At 42.9% G+C, this 22,497-nt stretch overlaps 1 protein-coding gene across 2 annotated transcripts in view; it reads left to right on the top strand.

The window, feature by feature from the left end:
* The window catches only part of sbf2 (SET binding factor 2), a 101,131-nt gene that overhangs the window by 24,043 nt on the left and 54,591 nt on the right, over window positions 1–22,497 (top strand). For both annotated transcript variants that reach the window (XM_075460310.1, XM_075460299.1), the window contains exons 3-4: window positions 19,402–19,539; window positions 22,289–22,423. In XM_075460310.1, the coding sequence (XP_075316425.1) occupies window positions 19,402–19,539; window positions 22,289–22,423 (273 nt within the window). The remainder of the gene's footprint in view (window positions 1–19,401; window positions 19,540–22,288; window positions 22,424–22,497) is intronic.

Here is a 22,497-nt window from a genome sequence, read left to right as displayed (position 1 = left end):
ATCTTGCAGGAAAAAGTTTTTACCCTTTGCCTGAAGTTCTCACACAGAGAGAGATGCCAGTCACTCCAGACAACATGGTCACTGCTGCTGATTTGGAAAGGTTGCCTTATTTGTCCAAGGTTCACATCTCCTCAATAAAGGCCAATGTGGACCTACTGATAGGAACCAATGCTCCCAGGTTATTGGAACCATGGGAAGTGGTGAACAGTTGTGAAAACGGTCCATATGCTATGAGAACAGTGTTGGGCTGGGTTATCAATGGGCCTTTAAACGGAAACTGCAGTAATGATGACATGAAGCTTTCCTCTGTTGTGGTGAATCGAATTTCAGTGACTAATTTGGAGCTCATGCTGAACAATCAGTATAAGCATGATTTTAATGAACGGCCTTCAGAGAACAAAGAGATGTCTAGAGAAGACATAAAGTTTATGGAGATTATGGAATCCTCTGCAACACTACAGGAAGAGAGATACTGCGTTAAGTTGCCCTTCAAGAGACAGGATGCTCACCTGCCAAACAGCTTTAAAGTAGTAAAGCAAAGGATACTTGGACTCAGGAAAAGGTTTATGAGCAACCCAGAATTTCACAGAGAATATTCAAGTTGTCTAAATAATGTCATTGAAAAGGGTTATGCAGAAAAGGTGCCTCTGGAACAGTTGCAAGGCAGACCAGGAAAAGTGTGGTATATACCCCACCACGGTGTCCATCATCCCAAAAAGGGTTCTCTTCGAGTGGTGTTTGATGGTGGAGCCACGTATCAAGGCATGTCATTGAACAGCGAACTATTGCAAGGGCCAAATCTGACCAGTTCATTGCTTGGAGTCCTCATTCGTTTCAGACAGGAACCTGTGGCATGTATGGGTGACATCCAGGCAATGTTTTATCAGGTGAAGGTGGCAGAAGAAGACAGAGACTTTCTGCGCTTTCTCTGGTGGCCGGAGGGAGACCTCAGCAAAGAACTAGCAGTCTACAGGATGACGGTGCACATGTTTGGGGCCGTGTTGCGCTAGCTATATATTAAGGAAAACTGCTGATGATAATAGCTCTGATTTTTCTGCCGAAACTGTTCAAGCTGTTCAACAAAACTTTTATGTGGATGACTGTTTGCTCAGTTTGAGCACAGAAGAGGCAGCAAAGCTACGAGTCAAAGAGCTCAGTGCTCTCTGTAAGAGAGGTGGGTTTGTCTTGGAAAAGTGGATGAGTTAAGGCTGAGTTATACTTCTTTTAACTGCCCTTGCGCTTTCTTCTTGCGCGTATGTTAATGGCTCGAGACGTTTATACTTCATTTAGCTTTGTCGGCGCTTGCGTGTGCTGCGTGGCGATTCACTGCCAGGAGAGTAGGTGGAGTAGCGGGTTTTTTAAATGACAAGCCTACTATGATGAAAGGAAATTCACCGCCAGGACCTCTTCGAGTGATTCATGCTTCTTCTTCTTGTAAATAGCTGGTATTTTGTCAGATTTTCAACACCTTGGGGGTCTAAACGACTACTTTCTCGCCTGAAAATGTTTCAAATGTTGCTAAAGTTATATATTTACAGAGTTTATAGCTTAAGGGAAATCAGCTTTTCAGGCTGGCTGATTTCGGCTCGGGCAGGAGTGAAGTGCGCTGTGTGTAAACGCTCTGCATGCTGTCTGATCGATGAGTATGTCGTTTTCAAGTAGTAGGCTTGCGTCTTTTCTTGCGTGAAGTTTAGAAAATTGAGGTGACACACGCAAGCTCGCAATGGGGGGCTTGCAACCGCGCAAGGGCTTGCGTTTCTTCTTGCGTCTTGCTTTGCGTCTTGCGTTACCGACTATAAACCAGGCTTAACAGTCGTTCAGTGCTGCAGAGCATTGCTGAAGATCGGAGGGCGAAGGATCTAAAAGAGCTTGATCTAGATAGAGACAAACTTCCCATTGAGAGAGCTTTGGGTCTGCTCTGGTGCGTAGAGTCAGACTCATTTAAGTTCAAGATGGAGGTCAAACAGCAGTCTCTAACCAGACGGGGGATGTTGTCTACAACCAGTGCTGTATATGATCCTCTGGGATTTCTGTCGCCAGTCACTCTCTCTGCTAAGATGCTACAACAGGAGCTCTGCAGAAGAAATTGTGGATGGGATGATGCAATACCACCAGACATCTTACAGAAATGGGAAGTGTGGTTACAGGAGGTCAAGCTATTGTTGTCATTCAAAGCTGAACGCTGTTTACAGCCAGAAAACTTTGACCCCATATGTAGCCAATTGCATCACTTTGCAGATGCCAGCAAAGATGGCTATGGTACTGTAAGTTACATCAGGCTGAAGAACTCCAGAGGTGAGGTTCATGTTACATTCCTTTTGGGCAAAGCCAGAGTCACACCTTTAAAGGCTGTAACAATCCCAAGATTGGAATTGACTGCTGCCGTCCTAGCGGCCAGAGTGGATGCCATGCTAAAGGCAGAGCTTCAAATCCAGCTGGATGAGTCTATGTTTTGGACGGACAGCACTTCAGTATTGAAATACATCAATAATGAAGATGGGAGGTTCCATACGTTTGTGGCAAATAGGATCTCAGCCATACGAGAAATCTCAAGCCCTGCTCAATGGAGGCACATTGGAACTAAAGACAATCCAGCTGATGCTGCATCAAGGGGGATGAAAGTGTCAGAGTTTCTAAAAAATCAAGGCTGGCTGGAAGGACCCAGTTTTCTCTGGCAGCATGAGGCAGATTGGCCAGTAAGTGATCATGATGTCAAGATGGATTCTGATGATCCAGAGGTCAGGAAGGAGGCTTATGTGAATGTCACTGTTCATGATGCATTGAATCCCACTGATCATCTTATAACTTACTTTTCATGTTGGAGAAGACTTAAAGTGGCAGTGGCTTGGTTCCTGAAGTTGAGAGGTCATCTGTTGGAGCTTAGTCGTCAGCGAAAGGCCTCTGGACCACAGACTGGTCAATTGGGAGAAAAAAGGGCTACTGTCAAACAGCAGAGCAGTGTGCTTGCACCAAAGGATTTGGAGAAGGCTGAACTAGCTATCATCAGCTACTGTCAGCAACAAAGGTTTGCACCTGAAATTTCCTCACTGTTGTCTGAGAAGCACACAGTAAGCAGACAAAGTTCCATTTACAAGCTAGATCCCATGTTGGAAGATGGACTCTTAAGAGTGGGAGGGAGATTAAGCAAAGGAGCGATGCCATCAGAGGAAAAACATCCCCTCATCCTTTCTAAGGAGCAGCATATCTCTAAGCTTCTTCTCAGGAACATGCACCAACTGCTAGGACACAGTGGGTGAAACCATACCCTATCTACACTTAGGAGGAAGTACTGGATAACTAATTCCAATGCAGCTGTGAGGAAGATCATATCCCAGTGCAGTTATTGCAGACGCCTTAATGGCAGGGCCATGGAGCAGAAGATGGCGGATCTTCCTAAGGAGAGAATTGTTCCAGATCTGCCTCCGTTTACAAACGTTGGAGTTGACTATTTTGGACCTGTGGGGATAAAAAGAGGGAGAGCGACTTGCAAGAGGTATGGAGTGTTATTTACCTGTATGGCCAGCCGGGCAGTTCATCTAGAGGTGGCAAACTCGTTGGAAACGGATGCTTGCATTAATGCAATACGACGCTTTATCAGCAGAAGAGGTCAGGTCCTTCATATCAGATCAGACAATGGAACAAATACGTGAGGCTGTTGGGGAGCTAAATCATGAGCGCATTCAAGGAGCTTTAATTTCAGCAGGAGTTAAATGGAGCTTCAATCCTCCGGCCGGGTCTCATCATGGCAGAGTTTGGGAACGCATGATACGCATAGTCAGGCGTGTTCTTAACTCAGTTTTACACCAGCAGACACTTGATGATGACGGGTTTCACACGGTCATGTGCGAGGTTGAAGCTATTTTGAATGATCGTCCTATTACACAGCTGTCTGACGACCCAAATGATTTGGAAGCGCTCACTCCCAACCATCTTCTTCTTCTGAAGGGAAAACCAGCCTTGCCACCGGGACTTTTCAGATCTTCTGATATGTATGTGAAGCGACGCTGGAGGCAAGCTCAATACATCTCGGATTTGTTTTGGAAGCGTTGGATCCGGGAATATCTGCCCCTACTGCAAGAAAGACAGAAGTGGAATCAGAGGAAACAGAGTCTGACAGTTGGAGATGTTGTTGTCATTATGGATTCCTCAGCCCCTCGTGGTTCCTGGCTTCTTGGGAAAGTGTTGGATATTTTTCCTGATTCAAAGGGCATGGTGCGTTCTGTCAAGCTACAGACTAAAAATAGTGTCATTGAGAGACCTGTGACCAAACTTTGCCTGGTACAGGAAGTGTAAATTTTGCATTTCCATGTACTTCATATCATGCTCTTATTAATATTGTCTGTATTGAATTGCCATGTCTGCCGGCCATGACAATTAGGGGCCGGAGTGTAAGAGCAGATTTGTTAATTGTTGTCTAATTGTTGTCGGATTGTGATTGGCGGGTCAGCCTATATATATTGTATGTATGTTGGGGGCTCGTCAGGTGTTTCCGGACAACAAAACAGTTTTTGAGCGCTGTGCAGCAACATATTTGTGCTCCGTACGGATGTAATCATGAGACGTGGACCATGAGAGGCAAATAAACGGAGTTGTTGTAAAAACTCAAAGGCAACAGGGTACTCGTTCGTCCGTGATGGTTTGGTCCAAGCGCGTCAATTAGGTTTTAACAAGCGAAACACCTCAGTGGCTTAAAGCATTGGCTTAGCTTCTACACATACTATATATGTTACTGGTGTAGATACTCATGTATGAATGGCGCAATTTGATTGTGCTCACTGGGTATGAATTGGCTGATCACGTCTACCTTGAAAAAGGTAGACGTGCATGTGCATTCCTTTTTGCATGGAAGATTTCGCCCATCCGTTGCTGCACTGGGAGTGTTTCTGTGTGTCTGTATGGTTGAATCATTTTGGAGTGATTCGGAGCCGAGCCACAGCAGGTGCAGAGGCCAAAAGGTTGCATAATGAGTCAAATATCAGAGCCAAGAGGAATACAGAGAGCTGATATTGAAATGAAGCATTCCTCACTAATTCGTGTTGATATGAGCTCATTTCTTTAGATTCAACAAACAAAATCATCTCGGAATATTTTTTAGATGACCTATGAAATCAGATTTGTTTGGCCTCCCATTGTTGATAAATGATGGCCGAATAGTTAAAACTGCAGCTAAAGGCTCTGTGTTGACTAAGTCATAAAGAGATGCTATTATTCCACAAATGCTGTTTATGCAGCGGTATTTATAAGGCAGACGAGGACAAATGAGGCGCTTATTCCGGGAGAAATGGACATATTGTGAGTGGGTGGCTTGAATGGCATGCAGTTTTCTTCCTGTGTTACTCACTTGAGTCTGTTGGTGGCCGTTAAGAATGTCTTGTTGTGAGTAATTGCTCAGAGACGAGCAGCGGTGCATCATACTGCAGAGCATTGTTCTCCCCAAAGCAGGCATATATGGGATAGGTGAAGCTATGAAAATGTAGAAATGAAAGGCTGTTCTCTCGAGTGATTTTTGACACCGGATGTTTTTTAGGGGTTTTTTTTCGAATGAGGCTGAAACGCATTTCTTTTCATTGACTTGGAGGGGATGAACCAGAGTGGCGCCATTTGTTCAGCATCACCCCTAACGTATCCTGTCATGGTTTCTCTCTAAATATAGATGCACTGCAACAAATTTAGCTAAATCTATTAGCTCAGTGTTTCCAGATGTTATGAGGACCATTGCATACCATAGTTTGGGTGTGTGTGAATTTCTTTTGCATTTCCTCATGCTGAAGTGGTCCCACCAGCGCGTCTTTATTATGTGTCAGCTTGGACTGAAATTGAGATATACTGCGATCCCCAGCATGCAAAGAGAGTCACAGGCATGGTGTTCTTCTTTCATGCCACTGGTCTCAACCTAAGGATGCATTCAGGCTTTTTAAGCTCCTTTTAGCAAACAGCCTCATTTTTGCTGAGACACTTAGATAACCCAGGAGCTCCTGAGGTACATTTCATGTGCAAGTATGTAAAAGACTATTGAATAACGCGCTATAAGTGTCGTATGCTAAAACAACATTAAAAGAGAAAAGCATCTTAGTGGATTAAGCAAGGACAGGGAAGAGGAGGCTGATCCAGAAATTTGCGTTTCTACTATGTTGTGTGTGACAAGCTTTGGTCAAGAGCCAAATGACTGAAATTCCAACTTTGAAGCTTTAATGACGATACACCATAGTGTTTAACAGACCCAGTAAGCAATTTGCATTTTGGCTCCATTTTGGGCCGGTATGTAAACCATTATTATTTGCAGATTTTTTTTTTTTTCTGTCCTCCATGAAAAAGAAAATGACTCTTTTTACAAACACATCTGTAGAGAACAGTGGATCAAGCGGAGCACGAAAAGCATTTTGCGGTCACAACAGGCCCCCAGCAAACTAAATAACCACAGATGAGGAATGCACCAAGAAAAAGCGTTTACAACTCGTGCTCGGAAAAATGTGTTTCTAATCTTTCCAGGCAAGTGATGATGATAGGAACCAGCCAAATCCTCATCTGTTATGGATGAGCCAGGTCTGTGGATGGAGGTCAATGCATAGTGCACCTAGTAAATTTCCATCACCTTGCCCTCTAGCATCAAGGCAGGGGCTCGCGGTATACTGTAAATGGTCAGAGTCTCAGAGAGCAGAACCATGGTGGGGTCATGTAGGAGGTTTTAAAGGTATGAAACTCCCACCAACTATCAGAAAGAATTACGGTTAAATGAAATGTATATCACTGTCGTCATTATAGGCTCCTTTTGCTTTGGGACGTGAGAGGGAAAAGCACGGCTAACTGCACTGCATGTTATGATCATTTCAGCTTTTTGGGATACTCATAAATAATATGGTGATGTCTTGCTGTGCTTTGTCTCACCAGTTCTCACACATTTAAAAAAACAGTTGGTGCTGAATCTGCTTGAGAGGCCTGCACGTGATATTTTGCTGTACTTGATAAAAGTTTATAAAAAATCTGGTTGGGTTCATTCGAATCCTCCGTCGCAGCTGTTATTTATCATTCGTGTGCAATTTGGCAATTTGAGGTCAGCGGCTTGAAAGAGTAGTTGTAAGTTGTTGTTCTTGACTGCCCAAAAGAGTCCGTCTCAAGAGTCTGCTGTGTGGGGTTATTTTGACACTGTTGTTGTACCATGAGTGGGAAAACAACATTATTGATGTCCAAACCCCTTTGGCGATGAGAGCAGATGGTGCAAATATGATGCTGAGGCTGACAACTGGTTATCCCACTGCGGTCTGATCTTTGCCTCGTTTCGCTAAAGTCACATGCTGAAAGCTGGTGTCGGAACCAACGATAGGAAGAGGCTTCCATAACCAGAAACGGGGTGAATCATCTTGTACGGGACAGATTGAATGTTTTTTTTTTTTTCAACATTTTGATGCCACTGGGTTATTAAACAAACTGCAGGTCACGCTACTTACATATTTAACATGGAGTTGGTCGTCCAGGTAATAAACAAGTGACTGAAAAACATTTAATTGCACATTAGGCCAAATTATATGACTGTACTGTCCTCTGAACTTGTCCAAAGTTGTAATTGCTCTTGGACTGTATGTTTATGTTTGTTTGACAGAACTTAACCTTTAAGGTTAGCCGTCATATAGTTTTGGAAATTGGATAAGGACATGAAAGTCCCTTTTACTTTACAGTGTTTATCTGCTGAGTTAGCTTGTTTAACTACAAGCACCATGTGTCTAATGCATGATGTATGTGGACGTTCACAACATCCGCTGCTGGCAGACAACACATTTGCTTCTTACGTTGATTTGGGAGCTTTCCATTCTTACCCTGTTATTGCATTTTCTCTCACGTTCTTTTCTGTTTGTTTGTTCAAAGTATTGGGGCGTGTTTGAAGTAATGAACATCGGATATTTTGCAAGCTTCCTTTCGCAGGTTACAGTGCCTGAGTTGTTCGACTGCACCTAGATCACGCCTTTTGTATTTGAATTAAGTGAAACAATATCCCGTTTTTCTAATATTTGTCTTTTCTTTTTTTTTAAATGCTGTTTGATACGTATGTGCGAGTGCTATCAAAGATCAACTGACTTTGTATTCTCAAACAGAGCAGCCCAATCCCGTTTAAACTGGCTTCGCTCCTTTAGAAACTTGATAAAACACCTGTAAATGCACAAGCCACAATGCCAGATGATCATGATTTCAATATCTGTAAGAAGAATGACATTGTTTGGGGGAAAAGCCCGCACGTTAGGCGCTTATGATATGGGAACTTCCTACAACCATTTACTCATGTGGTGCACCACGACAGACAGAGAGAGAGAGAGAGCACCGCATATTGGGAGTAACTCATTGTTACCATTGAGTGGAAGCTCGGCTGTGTTGCGGATACAAAGGCGGCAAAGTGCAAGTGAGGCGATCCCAGGTGGAGGGCAATTTTGTTTCCTGTCGTCCTGGATGAGACGCAGGAGTGTCGTCACTGTGGGAAAGGGTTTTGTCGACAAATTTTGTTTTAATGTAATCCCATTAATTGTAATCCAATAATAATTTGAAGTTTTTTTTTTTTTTAAATGTGTAATTTGTAAATGTTCCATTTTTGTTATATCACGATCACTACAGAGTTGGATTTCCGATTAACTTTTGCTCTAGATTCTTTTGGTCTTTTCGTTCCGCTCATTTTCATACTAAAAGGAAATGTCCTGCTGTCGTCATCCCAGTTGGGCAGATTATTTGCTTTATAAAAACGGAGCTACGGCGGTAGGAGCAGCAATAAAACCTCCTCTAAATGCTGGAGGCCGACGGTAACGTAGTAGTCGCCCCCCTCCCCCCATTTCAACATATTCCTTTTTTTATAATTAATCGTCACATGCAATGCGTTCGTGCAGCCTTGTGTCCAAAGACTGGACTTCGGTTCTTCATTGAATGATTACAATTTGGAAAAAACGCCCACACAACGACAATATCGAATTTTACTTGTGAAAGATAATTCCGAGGCAAGTGACATTTGGCTCGCCGACGGTACATCGCTGCGCCTTGAAAACGACGCGCTTGTGTCAACACTAGGCTTCAATATGTGCTTTTGAGCGATGGCTGAAGAGAGACGCCTCGACAGTTACGCCCGAGAGGTCAAACACATTCCAAAGCACTACAGAGTTCAGCGTTGAACATGAAGGTCAAACCATTACATGTACCCTGCAGACAACGTTCTGTCAACAGACCCCATTCCTGCTGTCTCCTCTGAAGTCATCATTCCCGGCAGAAAAACAAAGTGTCTCCTCTGAAGATATAGCCTCATATCGGCTCTGTTTGATCATGTGTCACAGACTACGGCACCGTGTACTGTAAGAAGGCCCATCTGCCTGTGCTGGAAGTTGAAGAAGCAGATGCCACAAACCACAGTGCATTGAGTGGTGCTGAAACAGTTAGTCATCAGTTAATTAGGCAGTCATGGTAACTGCTCGTTAAGCTTTCAAATGGTTTTAGAAGTAATGAGAAGCATTTTGCCTCAACGTGAAAATATCCCGTCTTTTTTTTTTTTTTTTTTTTCTACTTTTGGGTTTTTGATGAACTGATTGGGAAAAACCTCATATTAGCCTCGAAGGGCAATTTTCTTCTGAGCTGCTCTGTGTGTGTACTGTCTCGTGAGACAGCGTATGGATGGGTTAAACGCTGAGGTCAAATTCCTGCGTGTGAAGAAGAGACTGGTAAATGAAAAAAGCTCCTTCTCCCTCTGTCACAGCAGCCGTTTGCTGGTTAGGTTCAATTTCTTGATGAATACCAAATATTTCAGAAATAAATGACTACGGCTGCGTGGCTCAGAGGTTTTCTGAAGTCACCTTAGTCAGCACTTATAGAGTAGCTAAGACAGTTCATAGAGGAAACGGTGATTCAAAAACCTCCCGTTTGTCGCACGCCGCCCTGCCGTGACGTCTTCACTTTGCTTTTCAGAGCATGCAGGCGACCTGCCCTCGCCTATAAGAGCTTTTATCATTTGGCCTCAGGTGTCTGACAGGGAAAAGCAGCCTCAACCTAATTGTCTTTCACTGAACTGTAATGCAGCAGTGACCCAGTCCAGCTCGCAGTCTGCAGCGTGGGTTTTCTGTTCCATTACTTGCTTCTCCGACCACGTGCCACGCCGGTCTCACTTACTCTTTTTGTCCCACAGTTAAACACCAACATTCAGCTGGTTCTAGTGAAGACAAATGTTGCTCTGCTCAGACCTACGCCGGTTTACTAGAATTGTTACAGAGTGCAAGACATTCTCACAATGTCCGAAGATCTGAGGTCAAGATGAAATTGCTCTGAGATGTAGGTCTACTAAGGACTTCTAGATTCTCCGGTCTTTGTGAACACGTTAGACATTCTGGTTGTTGGGTGTGTCTTTAACTGTCTGTTGGTGTGTGTGTGTGTGTGTGTGTGTGTGTGTGTGTGTGTGTGTGTGTGCGAGGGCTTTTTTTGATAAAGCACTGAGATGAAGGACTCCCCGGTACTTTGTAAGCACTTTTCTCCCAAACAAAAAGGTTCTTCAGCCTCACGCCCTGTGACGTCGGTGGATTGCGGGTTTAGTAACCTGAGATTTTGACAATAGGTGCAACCTGTGACACATAGGGTGTCACCTTCAAAAATGTTGGTGACATTGGGGATTTAGGTGCTTGGAGGTGTTGTCTTTTTTTCTTTTCTTTTTTTTTCAAATAGTTTGTTAACCTTTTTGTGCAACCCACAGTTTAATGGAAGGAGAATTACTGTAAATTTTGAGGCAGGTTAGTAACAGAAAGGAGCCATAAATCTTTCAAAAGAGGTTTCTGTACCTCGTTGTGACGTTGCAGAGATTGATGAGTTTATAGTGGACCTGTTTGCAGTATTTGCACCAACAGCAGCACGTTCAGACTGGTTGCACGACATGAGATTGAATTTACCGCATTTGAACTGACACTTAATTTAGGGACTTTAGGAAATCAATCGGAAGGCCCGTCGTCTTCGGATGGAGGAACGCGACCTGACTGGAGAAGATTGCAAACATTTCGCAATGGGGTCTTTTCTAGATTTCTGACTCATTGAACTCCTCCCTTTTCCTTCAGATTCCTGCTGTAATGATGAATGTGGCTCACAGTTCCCGGAAGTGTACCCGAGCTAATTAAGAAATGTGTCAACTGCTGGTGTCGTCGTTATTATGTGTGCGTGGTGGGAGTACAAATTCAAAGAATTCACATTGTTTATACTTAAAGGACCTGACTTCAGACTGCTGGGCTATTTTTAGGTTCACTTAACTTGAAAAATTAAAATGATTCGTCCTCTCTGTTGCAAGGAGTCATATATGTGGCCTCGTTGTCACAATGAATTTGATAAGCGAATGGGGATCAAGCTTGGCTGCCTTGTTCATCATCAGCAGCCTTAGTTAGTCAGGTTTAAGCTCGGTGCCAAACGACAGACTCATCAAAGAATGTAGCCGAATTGTGTCCCTTAATGGATTGATTCAAGTGACCATAGGTTGACGTGTCGCGCTGCACGTCGGTCCTCTGGTGTTTGTAAAACTATGAGAGAAAAACTAAACAGTGCATTCCAGATAGCAGGAAGCCGCTCTAGCCAGGGAGAGAATGGGATCATTTGTTTGTCAGGAAGATCCACAGATGAGTAATCAATGCTTAATGTGCCAGTGGGGCTAAACACATCAGGAAACAAAGCTGGAGTTGTCAAGTATGTAGGACTTTCCATGGTGAAAAGCACTATGAGCTAATCAGGAAACAGGAATCCACAGCATGGAACGGAGCCACAGTACATGAAAGAGTGCACATCTTTCTGTAGATGCAGTAGAAGCTGAAGAAATGAAGAAATGTTACATGCTGATAGACGTCGGGGCAATTGTCAAAGAATGATGGCGTAAGGCCAACTCTTTAACCACAGGGAGCTTTGGGGGAAAGGTATTGGTGAAGTGGTGCCAGTTCAAAGCTTTAGGGAGACCCTGATCACTTGGTGACCCGTGAACACCACAGGGGTCAGTTCATTTCTATTGGCTGCTGTCGTTGAGGCCAGTGGGTGATGACTTTGTCAAAATGACTAAATTACTAAAAATGACTTTCCAGCATAGTTGTTGCTGTGTGTGCTGCCACAGTTAAGGGGGAAATTGCAAAAACTACTGCTGAGCCTGTTGAATTTCTTCTGGGGATACATGCCGGCCTAGACGTGGGCTGAATGTTGGAAATTTAAAATGCGCTGGACTGAGATTTATTGGCACAGTCTTAGCCGCTGACAGAATGATAACATGTTGCTGTAATACATTACATTGTCGTTATTCATTGACGTTTTTAGCCATTCTTGTAAGAGCGTGGTGCTCAAAGTATGGTGGCACATGATGGTTGTCAAATCCTTTTAGAACATGCTGTGTTTTTTGTTTTTTTAACCCAAAGAAACTGTCAAGGCAAGTATCGAGGCTTTTGGGGCCAGCTGCTATAATATATCCCCCGTTCTGTTACCGTTAAGGCAACTGCAATAGGGAGCGTTAAGGTTGCACAGTGTTTATTAGTAGAAAGCTTTCATCAAAATTCAAGTTTCTTGCCTTAAGTGCATGGCTATAAGACTAGAGTTACTCAAAGCAGACTGAGCAGAATACCACTAACAAAATGGACAAATGCAAAAAGGTTTCCCTCTAAATCTTCTCTCATGGTCCACTGAAGTGTGTGGCATCGAGTTTTCCCAGCATAGATGTTTTTGGGGGCCGCAGTCTTCTGACAGTAGGTGTGTAGCCACCAGCCAATGACAGCGCAAGGGTGGAAAGACTAAAAAATATGGCGATCGGTTAAAATCCCTGTTTCCTCCCCCTCCTGCCCTCTGTCTGAGTCTGAGTCACACACACACATACACACACACACACAGTCTCACTCGTCATTGTATGGAAATCTCATTTCTAAACAACAACGCCACTTTTAACAGAGATTATTATTTATTTATTTATTTATTTTTTTTAATGTGGCGCTTAATGTGACAAAAGGCTTTCCTTGGCAATGCACTTTGTGTAGAACAAGCTCATTAAAGCCCGCCTCTGCCAATAATCCTTCCTCCTATATTCACATTTACTACTCGGACTGAATTAGTGTGTCGTTCTAAAATGAAAACATAACCTGCCGTGGTTTCAGCTGAGCTCACCAAGGGCAGAAGGGAGACCAAGACTTGGAGCGAGTACTGTAACATGGCCAAGGGCCCCCACAAGGCGGTGGAGGAAGCACCTGTTTCATAACCATTATCTTACTTTGCTTTAAAGGGGCTCTGCAGTCTGACACATGACAGCCATTGTACTAATATACAACCTCAGGACAAAGCTGTTTACCTTTGCTCTTTCATGCATCACTCCATGTGCTCAGAAATGTGTTTTGATGTTTGGTGCCTGCTTTTTTTGGGGGGGGCGGGGGCTAAATATGAGCATTTATCAAAAGGAGGGTCGCCTGTTTCTCACTTTGACACCTCCAGTAGTCCTGATGGAAAGACGGGAACGCCCCCCCGCAGGTCTGACAGGTCTGACTACACGTCAGGACACGACTGAGCACAACTTATAGGTGTTTCTTATTGCTCTGGTTTACAGTTCAGGACAGACCCTTTGCCTGTCATGCTATCTTTAACAAAGGTGAGGTCAAATGCACATCTGTAGGCGCTCAAGGTGCGAAGGGCAGATGTGACCCTGTAACAGATCCCGGAAAGGCATCGGGGTTCATAGTTGAGCAAATCAGTCGGAGCGTAACTATCGGTCAAAAAAAGGTTTGTTGTGGTGGGTGGTTGAGGAACACTGACATCCCAATCTGGCTTTAAGTTTTGTGTCGTATCGAAAGTTTCAGAATCTGCCGCTCAAATGCAGCATCGTGTACCAGTTGAGTGATCATGATTGTCTGCCAGAGCGCGCGGTATATTTTATTTTATTTTAGTCCTGCTGTTTATCGTGCACAGCTTAGCGAACTGACAGGCCCTTCACGAGTAGAGAAAGTCTGATTCTTACAAGGCTTTGGCATGTTTAAAATTTCAATGTGTCGACAAACTTTCTGGCTGTAATTAACTGAGTCGTCTAATACGTGGCAGACCAAGTCGGGCTGTTTTTGTCTATGCAGCGTCATACGGTTAATCTTGAAACTTCTCTTGCTTAGTTTTGACTTATACTTTTGAACTGGTTTTGACATCAGTCTCAAGCCTATTATTAAACAATTCAGGGACTTTTACTTGGATTCTTAGAGGGAACTTTTCCTCTCTTTGTATATATTTAACAGAATTTTTTTCTCTCCTGAAACTACGATTTAAACAGTTTATGTTTGTATGATGTGATGTTTTACTAACCTGCTTTCAAGCAGACATGTTGAAATGTGTGTTTTAAGGTTTGAAACTCCCGTGCCAACTGTTGGCATCGCCCTGAGGTTTGACTTTCAAGGTTTCGAGATGGGATGGATTGATTTAATGGTGACTGATTTCAGCGTAGGAATGTCTAATCCCTCAATAGGTCCTCTTTATTTCCCTTTGTCTAACAGTTTCATGTGGTAAAGTGACCTCGTGTTTTTCATTTGTGCTCTTGTTTTTGCAATAAATTGTTTGCCCTGAAGTGAAGACTTGGGGAAAAGGGTCGGTTCAGCGAAGTGATCCTCATGAGCCGAAAAAAAACTTTTAAGTTTTTCATTAAGAATTAAGACATGTTGCGATAGTTTCCTTTGTTGGTGTTACATATCCTGCACATGTGGTATTTATGAAGCTTGAAATTTTGTGTACATTCCTGTTTACAATTTTCTAGATGACTCTTCGCTGCATGACAAGGCTTTTTTTTTTTTTTTAAAACCGTGATTGTCCTTCATCACGGTCGTCTAAAAATATCCCTAAAACGAACCATATGTGCCTGGTGTTGCATAACAGATCTACAAAGGAAACCAGAAGTACTGGTGACAGAGGTGGGGGGGGCGGCGGACCAGAGGAGCTGACAACAAGAGGAGATGGCACCGCAGGTCTTTATGTGCCCGGGTCTAAGCTGTAGTGCGATGAATTAAATTGTGGCAGCCACTGAATAATATTTGGACAACAGTGCTTTAATAGTCATGTTGCTGACAGTTTGGTTTCATATAATCATCGTAATGACTTTGTGAAAAGGAGCCAAGTTTGAGGGAAGCAAGCGCTCGCCTGTTTTTATGGCGAAGCACTCTGCTCACTTGTTTTGTCCGCCGCTCATCCTGCAGACCTGATAAAGCTGCAGGATTGTTGGGCAGGCAGCACTCCGTTGACCTTTTCACCTCTGGCCAGTCCCTCTCTGCCCCCCCACTCCCCCCCCCAACACCTTGCACTTCGCTTTCTGTCATTGTGTTGTCTTCCTGCCATGCGACTCTTCCGTATGAATGGGAGGTAGAGGAAGGATGATAATGGAAACGCACGTTGGAGCGCACGTCTGTTGCTATGTTTTGCTGACCACACTGCGCTCGCAGTCACTCATCACTGAGGCTCCATCTGTAGCTTGCTATTATTCACAGATAGTTGGGAAGCTTTTCCCTGTTTTCTTCTTTTCTTTTCAGAAACACCTGCTCGAAGATTTGAGATTGTTTTCATTATTTTACATTTGCGCTAGCTCGCATGTTTTTGTTGCATCTTTTACTGTAATTCTTGTTTTGTTGTTTTATGAAGGGCGTCCATATTTTTCTGAAATACTGTTTATATCATCAGGAGAAGAAAATGTTCTCCCTCATCTGTGGTTCAGTGTAGGTCTTTCCTGCTGGTGCTCGGATATGAGGAGACAGAAAGCATGCAGGAACTTTCCCAAATTTCATTTGGATTTGTAACCCAGCCAAACTATGAAGTAAGACCCCCCCCTGTTGAAGGGTTTGCGGGACTAATTTCATTTGTAGTGACGGGAACTCTTTACAAGTTTTATGATCCTTCAAAGTCTGTTTGTATTTCCCAAGTACACGAGTCGCGCATGTTTTGGTCGTATCAAAAACGCTGTAAACCTTTTCCCAGTCACGTTTCATGCCACAGAAACAAAACTGACATCAAATAAGCGAGATACTGAACAGTTTTCTCTGTGTCTTTGTCATTAGTCATCTTCAGTAATGGCGGCTGCACCGGTTATAGCCGGCTTGCACCGGCTTGTGACTAGGCATTAATGCCTAGTCACGGTACAAGAATGTTGGCCCATCCTGTTCAGACAAAGCCCTCGTATTGCCTTTTTTGTTTTTTTGTTTCTTTCGCTGGTTGGTGCTTCTCCTCCTTATGCCTAGCAGGTCAGGCTGCATATCCGGTGTCACTGGCTGAGCTGGTGAATAGTGCAGTTGGTAGTCAGGCGTGCTGGGCTGCATGCAGCACATGATGCAGTGCAGCGGGTGTAGCTGGAGGGCAGCAGTTTAGTCTGCTGTGACTTTAATAAAGCAAGTGTGTCCCAGAGTTCCTTTGTCATTTGACTCAGGTCTAATTTGGGAACGGGAGATGTCCTTACTCTTTGCAGTGTGTGCTGTTTAAAGGCTAGGTTTCCTACGTGTTAACCTTTGCATCTGTTGCCCTGCAGTGGATGTCGGTGTCACGCTATAGGAGAATGTGCAGCATAGCTGGAGTCTGATGCGGTCTCTTTGTACTTTCATTCGTTGCTCCATCGGAGCATGTTTCACCGATGGATACTCTTCTTTCAGTTGTAAATACAGCGCTTAGGTTTGTGATAATATTTGCAGAAAGCCCCTTGGAGATTGTCCTGCTTTTGAAAACGTTACATAAAACCAGATCAAAATCTGAGATTATCAAGATGCTCAAACAGCTTTGCTCCCTTTGTTTATTCACAAACGAAAGAAATAACACCATATGTAAACAATTGTGTAGGATGCATGCTCAGTTGTTTTAGATGTTTAACTCATGATAATCATTTGCCTGATACTGAAGCCAAATGGTGAAAAAGAAAGTCCACGTCTCTTAACTCTTAAATGGTTTTATTTGTCAGGACACAATTTAAACGAATGCTACCAGGTCTTAGATTTAGACAATGCAACCTCAGAGTAACACAAGAAATAATCACTCTATATAATTATTGATTTAACAAAAAATAGGCCAAAAAGGATAAGCGGTGTGTTGAAAAACTAAGTGAACCCCATGATTCAGCAGCTTGTTGAAACATCTTTAGCAATATTAACTAATAATCTGTGATGATAAGCAGTCTCTCACATAATTCTGCTTCAGTTCACAGGGATTTGTGGGGATTTGTGATTATTTTTAATTTTTCAGACCTTCTGTTGTGGATTTGCTGCTGTTCTCACTATCATTTCCCCATTGTATGACCCAGTTTGTGCTGAACTTTAGTTGTCAAACAGATGGCCTCACACTTGACTCTAAAATACTTCGGTATGCAGAGCACTTCATGGTTGACCAAACGCTTGCAATGTCGCCAAAGTGCTGCGGCTGCAAAGTGAGCCCAAATCATTATTCCTCCACCGCCGTGCTTGACAGTTGGTACGAGGCGTTTGTGCTGACATGCTGCGTTTGTGGTGCTGTGCATTATGACCAAACATCTCCACTTTGGTCTCTTTTAAAGTCTTCTTCCAGAAGTCTCGTTGTGCGGGGCCACCCATCTGAACAAGTCTGTTCAGTCTTTTTTTCGAATTATACCGTCACCAACAATTAACAAGCTGACAGTGGTCTGCAGAGCTCGATATTAAGCTCTGGAGTTATTTTCACTTTTTCTCTGAGCATTGCCCTGAGAGTGCATGTTGGGAAGAAGATTGACAACTGCTTTGAGTGTTTTCACTCCAGTGATGATGGCAGTTTCCTCTTAACTTGTACCAGACTGACAGACAGCAGTTGCTTCTCTAAAATCTTTGCTGATATATTTCTTCCTTGGCCTGGCATTGACGCACATCTGGATGCTCCAGATCAGAAAAGTGCCAAAATATCTGCATTTTGGTGATTGTTACACTCACTAAAGCTCAACAGATCATGTGCAAAGTCATCGGAAAGCCATTAGTTGTTTGCAGAATAACGTTGGAGGTCTGTCTTTTTCGTGTAAACAGTAGATTGAAAGAATTGAAAGGAATTTTCATCCTTTGCCTGCCTTTATATATGCGTCTCTGCAGACTAGTTGTTAAAATGATTACTCAATAGACGCATACTGCTATAACACACACACACACACACACACACACACACACACACACACACAGAGAGAGGATTCTATATCTCCTGTGATCTTCTCAGCTATGCAGTCCCAAATGTGTTTGTCTTTTTTATGACAACAATGAATGGCATAGTTGGAATAGTTTAGGACAAGCTCACAGTTATCCGCACTTGTCCTTGGATCCTGTCTGGCCTTAATGCACATGCACATGCACACCCCTCGCCACAATGCAAGTTTAGCAGATTTCCTGTGGGCTATTGTATCTGCTGGGAGATGGTGGCATCCTGGTCTAAACGTCCAGGCTGAAAAAAAACTAACCCCCCTCCTTCCTCACATCCTTTCTAAATCTCCCTTTTCCTGCCCTCGGTCTCCTCCTCAGCTCCCCTCTGCTTGTCCACTCCCCGTTGAGACACTACCTAGCTGATCCATCCACCCATTAATCAGTCTGTTTTGCCGTCACCCACCCTGCCTAAACCCAGCCTCCTCCCCTGTGAAGCCCCCGAGGAGCCGCCTGTTTCGTTTTCAGAGCCAGTGGGATTTCCAGCAAAAACAGAGATCAGACACAAACACATGACTGTCTGACCAAATACCTGCCCGCGTTCTGTGCGTTTTGCCCATGATCTCTCTCACGTGCAGGGTTCATTTTCAGATTTAGTCCCTGCGGTTATAACTCACTGACTTTGTTATGGGTTGAAAGAGTTGCAAGTGTTTAGGGAAAGCTACATTATTGCCATTTAGATAGCCATCTATAAAAACAATTTTATTTCTGAACTGAACAAATACCACAGATGTTTTCTGTCAGGATTGGAAAGTACTCGCACTGTTGCTTTGAGAGCCTGATCCTTTTAAAATGCTTTTTTTTTTTTTTTTTTTTTTTTTTTATGGCAACAGTGTTTCTGATTTTCTGTGCCCACACTTTTAATTGCCATGCATTGCAAAATTTGTGATTTGCGTGATTCTTAAACCCTCAATAAACGAAGTCTTTAGAAAAATGAATAAAACACGATTCCCAGAGGATTTTTAAAAAGCTTGATTTACTGTTAGAATATTGTTATTCAAGTCTGCTTTACATGCTGGGATTAGTTTGGGATTAGCTAGGACAGTTATATGCTGACGCCTTTGCCCATTTAGCTTTGAATGTTGATAGGAGGGAACATAAAATAAATGCAAATCTTCATCTAACAGTTAAAAAGACTCTGAAAAGACATCAGGTGCATCTTCTCCTGAGGTTAAACCGTGCTGTATGTCTGACCACGTGGTTTGAACTGTACTCTGCGGTTATTTTTCTCAGGTAATCATGTTTTACTTTAATGTCCTTTCAGTTCTGCCAGCCTGGGGGGTGGAGGCTGTCCAGGGAAAGAAAAGCACCCACCTTCTTCACTGTTGTGTTGACGGACATCGATTCAGACCGACACTACTGCTCCTGCCTCACTTTCAATGAGGCCGAGGTCAATCTACAGGTAAGAATGAAGCGCAAACTTCCACACATTCAGCCCGTTACTGTATCAGTGTGACTCAGGTTTTCACCAATTCAAAGAACATACAAATATCATGTAGCGTGTACGGAGAAAGAACTGAGATGAAAGGTTTCAGTAAGATCACCAACATGGCCATTTTTGGATTTTCTTTTGTGGGTTCTCCTGATGAGGGATGAGGTCACCATCTTGCTTATGCTGCTCACTAAGAAACCCTCAGGAATATGACAGTTGGTTGATGTAATGATACTCCATTATTGTTTTCCATTTCAGACAATGGAAGCTTTCAGGAGTGCTTGTCGCTTGCGTGATGTCTTTCAAAATTTCAGGAACTGGAAAACGTAGAAAACAACTTACTTTTCTAATGAATTGTTAGTGGGGGGCATAGTTTTAAATTGTTTTAGCGGTCACGGCACAAGTGTTCAAAATCCCCTATTTATTATTGATTACAACACATTTCTCTGAATGAGAACATTTTATACTCGAGAGTGATCAAGTTAATCTCTCTCTTTCAACCGAAGGCCTACAGAATACCAAGGTAATTGTTTCACTGTGTTGGCCTTTGTTGGAGGCCTTAAATGACTGCTGTCGCCATGCCCGCTGTGACTTCACATCCTTTCACATGTGGACAACAGCCGTCAATCACATTGCAGTTAAATGAGCGAAAACATTTTCAAGTTAGATGAGAGGAGAGGCGGTCAGTGAGGGGAAATTTGCCAGCTTTCGATTGTGATCGTCGTGTCATTTAGGATCAGTTCTGCATTGTTTCCACATTATTTCACCGTTTCAGCTTGTTTTACTCATTAGAACAGTTACACAAACACTGTTTTGTTTCCATAACTTGGCAGATTTTTCCATCAAAAAGCATCAGAGACACTAATAATCAAAAGCACTGGAGAAGGAAAAGTTAAGGGCAATTTGGGACATGGTAAAAAAAAAAAAAAAGAGATCCCTTTAGTTAGCTAAAGGGTGCTGTCGGGTGTCTTTGCAAAGAGCCAAACAAATTACTTGAATGTTATTGCCCAGAACTAGTTTGTAAAGATCTTAAGCTAGATAATAGCTATAGATGGATCATCTTCATTTAATATTGAAACTTTTTATAACAGATTTGGATTTGATTTCACAGCACACATTTATTGTTTGTAATTAAAGCGCAAATTCAGCTGTAGAGATGATTAATCGTGTGGCTGATGTTTGTAAGGAATGACCCCTGCCTGCAATACTATTCACTAAAGGTTTTGTGTTCAACCTGCTGACTTTAGCTACCTTTACATTTTTCACGTCTGCATTTCACTTTTCAGACGTTCAGGTGATGCTGGGGTCAAATCAATAATGGACATGTTTGTGTATACCCAAAGGACATTTGACCCAGACACGTGGATACTTCATGTTGATACCACGAAGTAAGACTGAACCTGTAAACTTTCGAAATTGAACCGACTCCCCATCCTCAGCACCACCTCACCTATTGTCGGTTGATCATTAGATGAGGCTGTGTTCGGCCTCATCCAGACATCATGTTCCAGGCAAACCAGCACACATTCCAATACTCGCTTTATGGCACTGAAGATCCTCTTGAAACGTGAGGGTGTTTTTGACAGACTTTTCTTTCCAAACCGACTTCCTTATCTGCTCTGATGGATCCCAGGGAGCGTCCAGACAGGCGGCGCAGGAATGTGTTGTGTTTAATAATTGAACCAAATTCTAAGAATAACGAAGAAATCTGACCGGCATCTGATCGGGTTATTTTGATCCCTTGCTCCTTGGTCCTGAGATAGTTAAGCACTCTTGGCATGTTTTCCCTGCCTGGGGAAATATACCAGATTGTGATAAGGGCTTTAGTCTGGAATGAGCGCTGAGAGGTTGGTGAATCTGTGTTGTAATGCAGCCAAAGAATCCACAAAAGAGACTATTGGAACCAGACTGAAACTGTAAATCACAGATCTTACTAACAGATGCAAAGTATTGTGAATTTGTTCACGCTCGTGCTTTTGATGTATTTCGTTTGCTGTGTTGTATAAATAACATGAGCATCAACTTTTACGGCGTGTCTATGTATCGCACTTATCCAATCCTAAGCAAAACCTCTTGTATGATCTTTGGAGGCTTTGATTTAATTATCATCATTATTATGAATTAATTGTGTTCATTTAGTGGTCCTAATGGGATTAGAAACTGGGTTAAATCAGGACAGATTGGGAAATTCGATCATTTTATAGCCCAAACTTTCATAACTGTGTCTCCTTCTTTTTTTTTTTTTTTTTTTTTTTGCTTGTTTTTTTTTGGTGGGGGGTTAATAATTTTTAGGGGGTCTGCTTCAAGCTTTATAACCTATCTATTTTAATATTGTAGTAACGATGCAGCAAATGTTGTACTACCTCTACTTTTAAGCGTGCATTGTGACACATTTCTGGAAAATGAAGAGTTGCTTCACCCGTAAATCTCAGGATAAACCGCTGTACGGTTTCGCACTTTGTACAACCGAACACCCTTTTGTTGAGGCAACGATGAATTCTCCTTTTTCTGGGCGATGTGAAACGTGCACGTGACATGTAATACATGCCAGATAAGTACTGGACAGTGGGATCAGTTTGAGGCGCACTATGTATTCACAAGCTAAACCAGGAGCTCAGTCCTGCTCAGTGGAGCTGGCACGCTCCACAGTTGAGTTCGAGGTCCGCGGCACTGTGCTGAACTCCTTTGACTGAGATGGATTTATTTCTTAATGTTTCAGGGATCAAAGAGTATTGAGGCTGATGGGGATGAAGATGAGGAGGCCGAAGAGGATGGGCTGATCCAGCCAGCTCAAGTGTTTGCACCAAAAAGTCTCATTCTCGTCTCCAGGCTGGATCATCCTGAAATATTCCGGGTAATAAGACACCATTTGATTAAATCTTGATTAAAAATATTATTCTGTCTGTTCACAAGAAATTCCCTGAATTT

The sequence above is a fragment of the Odontesthes bonariensis genome, chromosome 1 (genome assembly GCF_027942865.1).
Source record: "Odontesthes bonariensis isolate fOdoBon6 chromosome 1, fOdoBon6.hap1, whole genome shotgun sequence".
In the NCBI taxonomy this organism is placed as follows: domain Eukaryota; kingdom Metazoa; phylum Chordata; class Actinopteri; order Atheriniformes; family Atherinopsidae; genus Odontesthes; species Odontesthes bonariensis.
The sequence above is the reverse complement of the archived record's forward strand: the minus strand, read 5'-3'. Positions and strand labels throughout refer to the sequence as shown.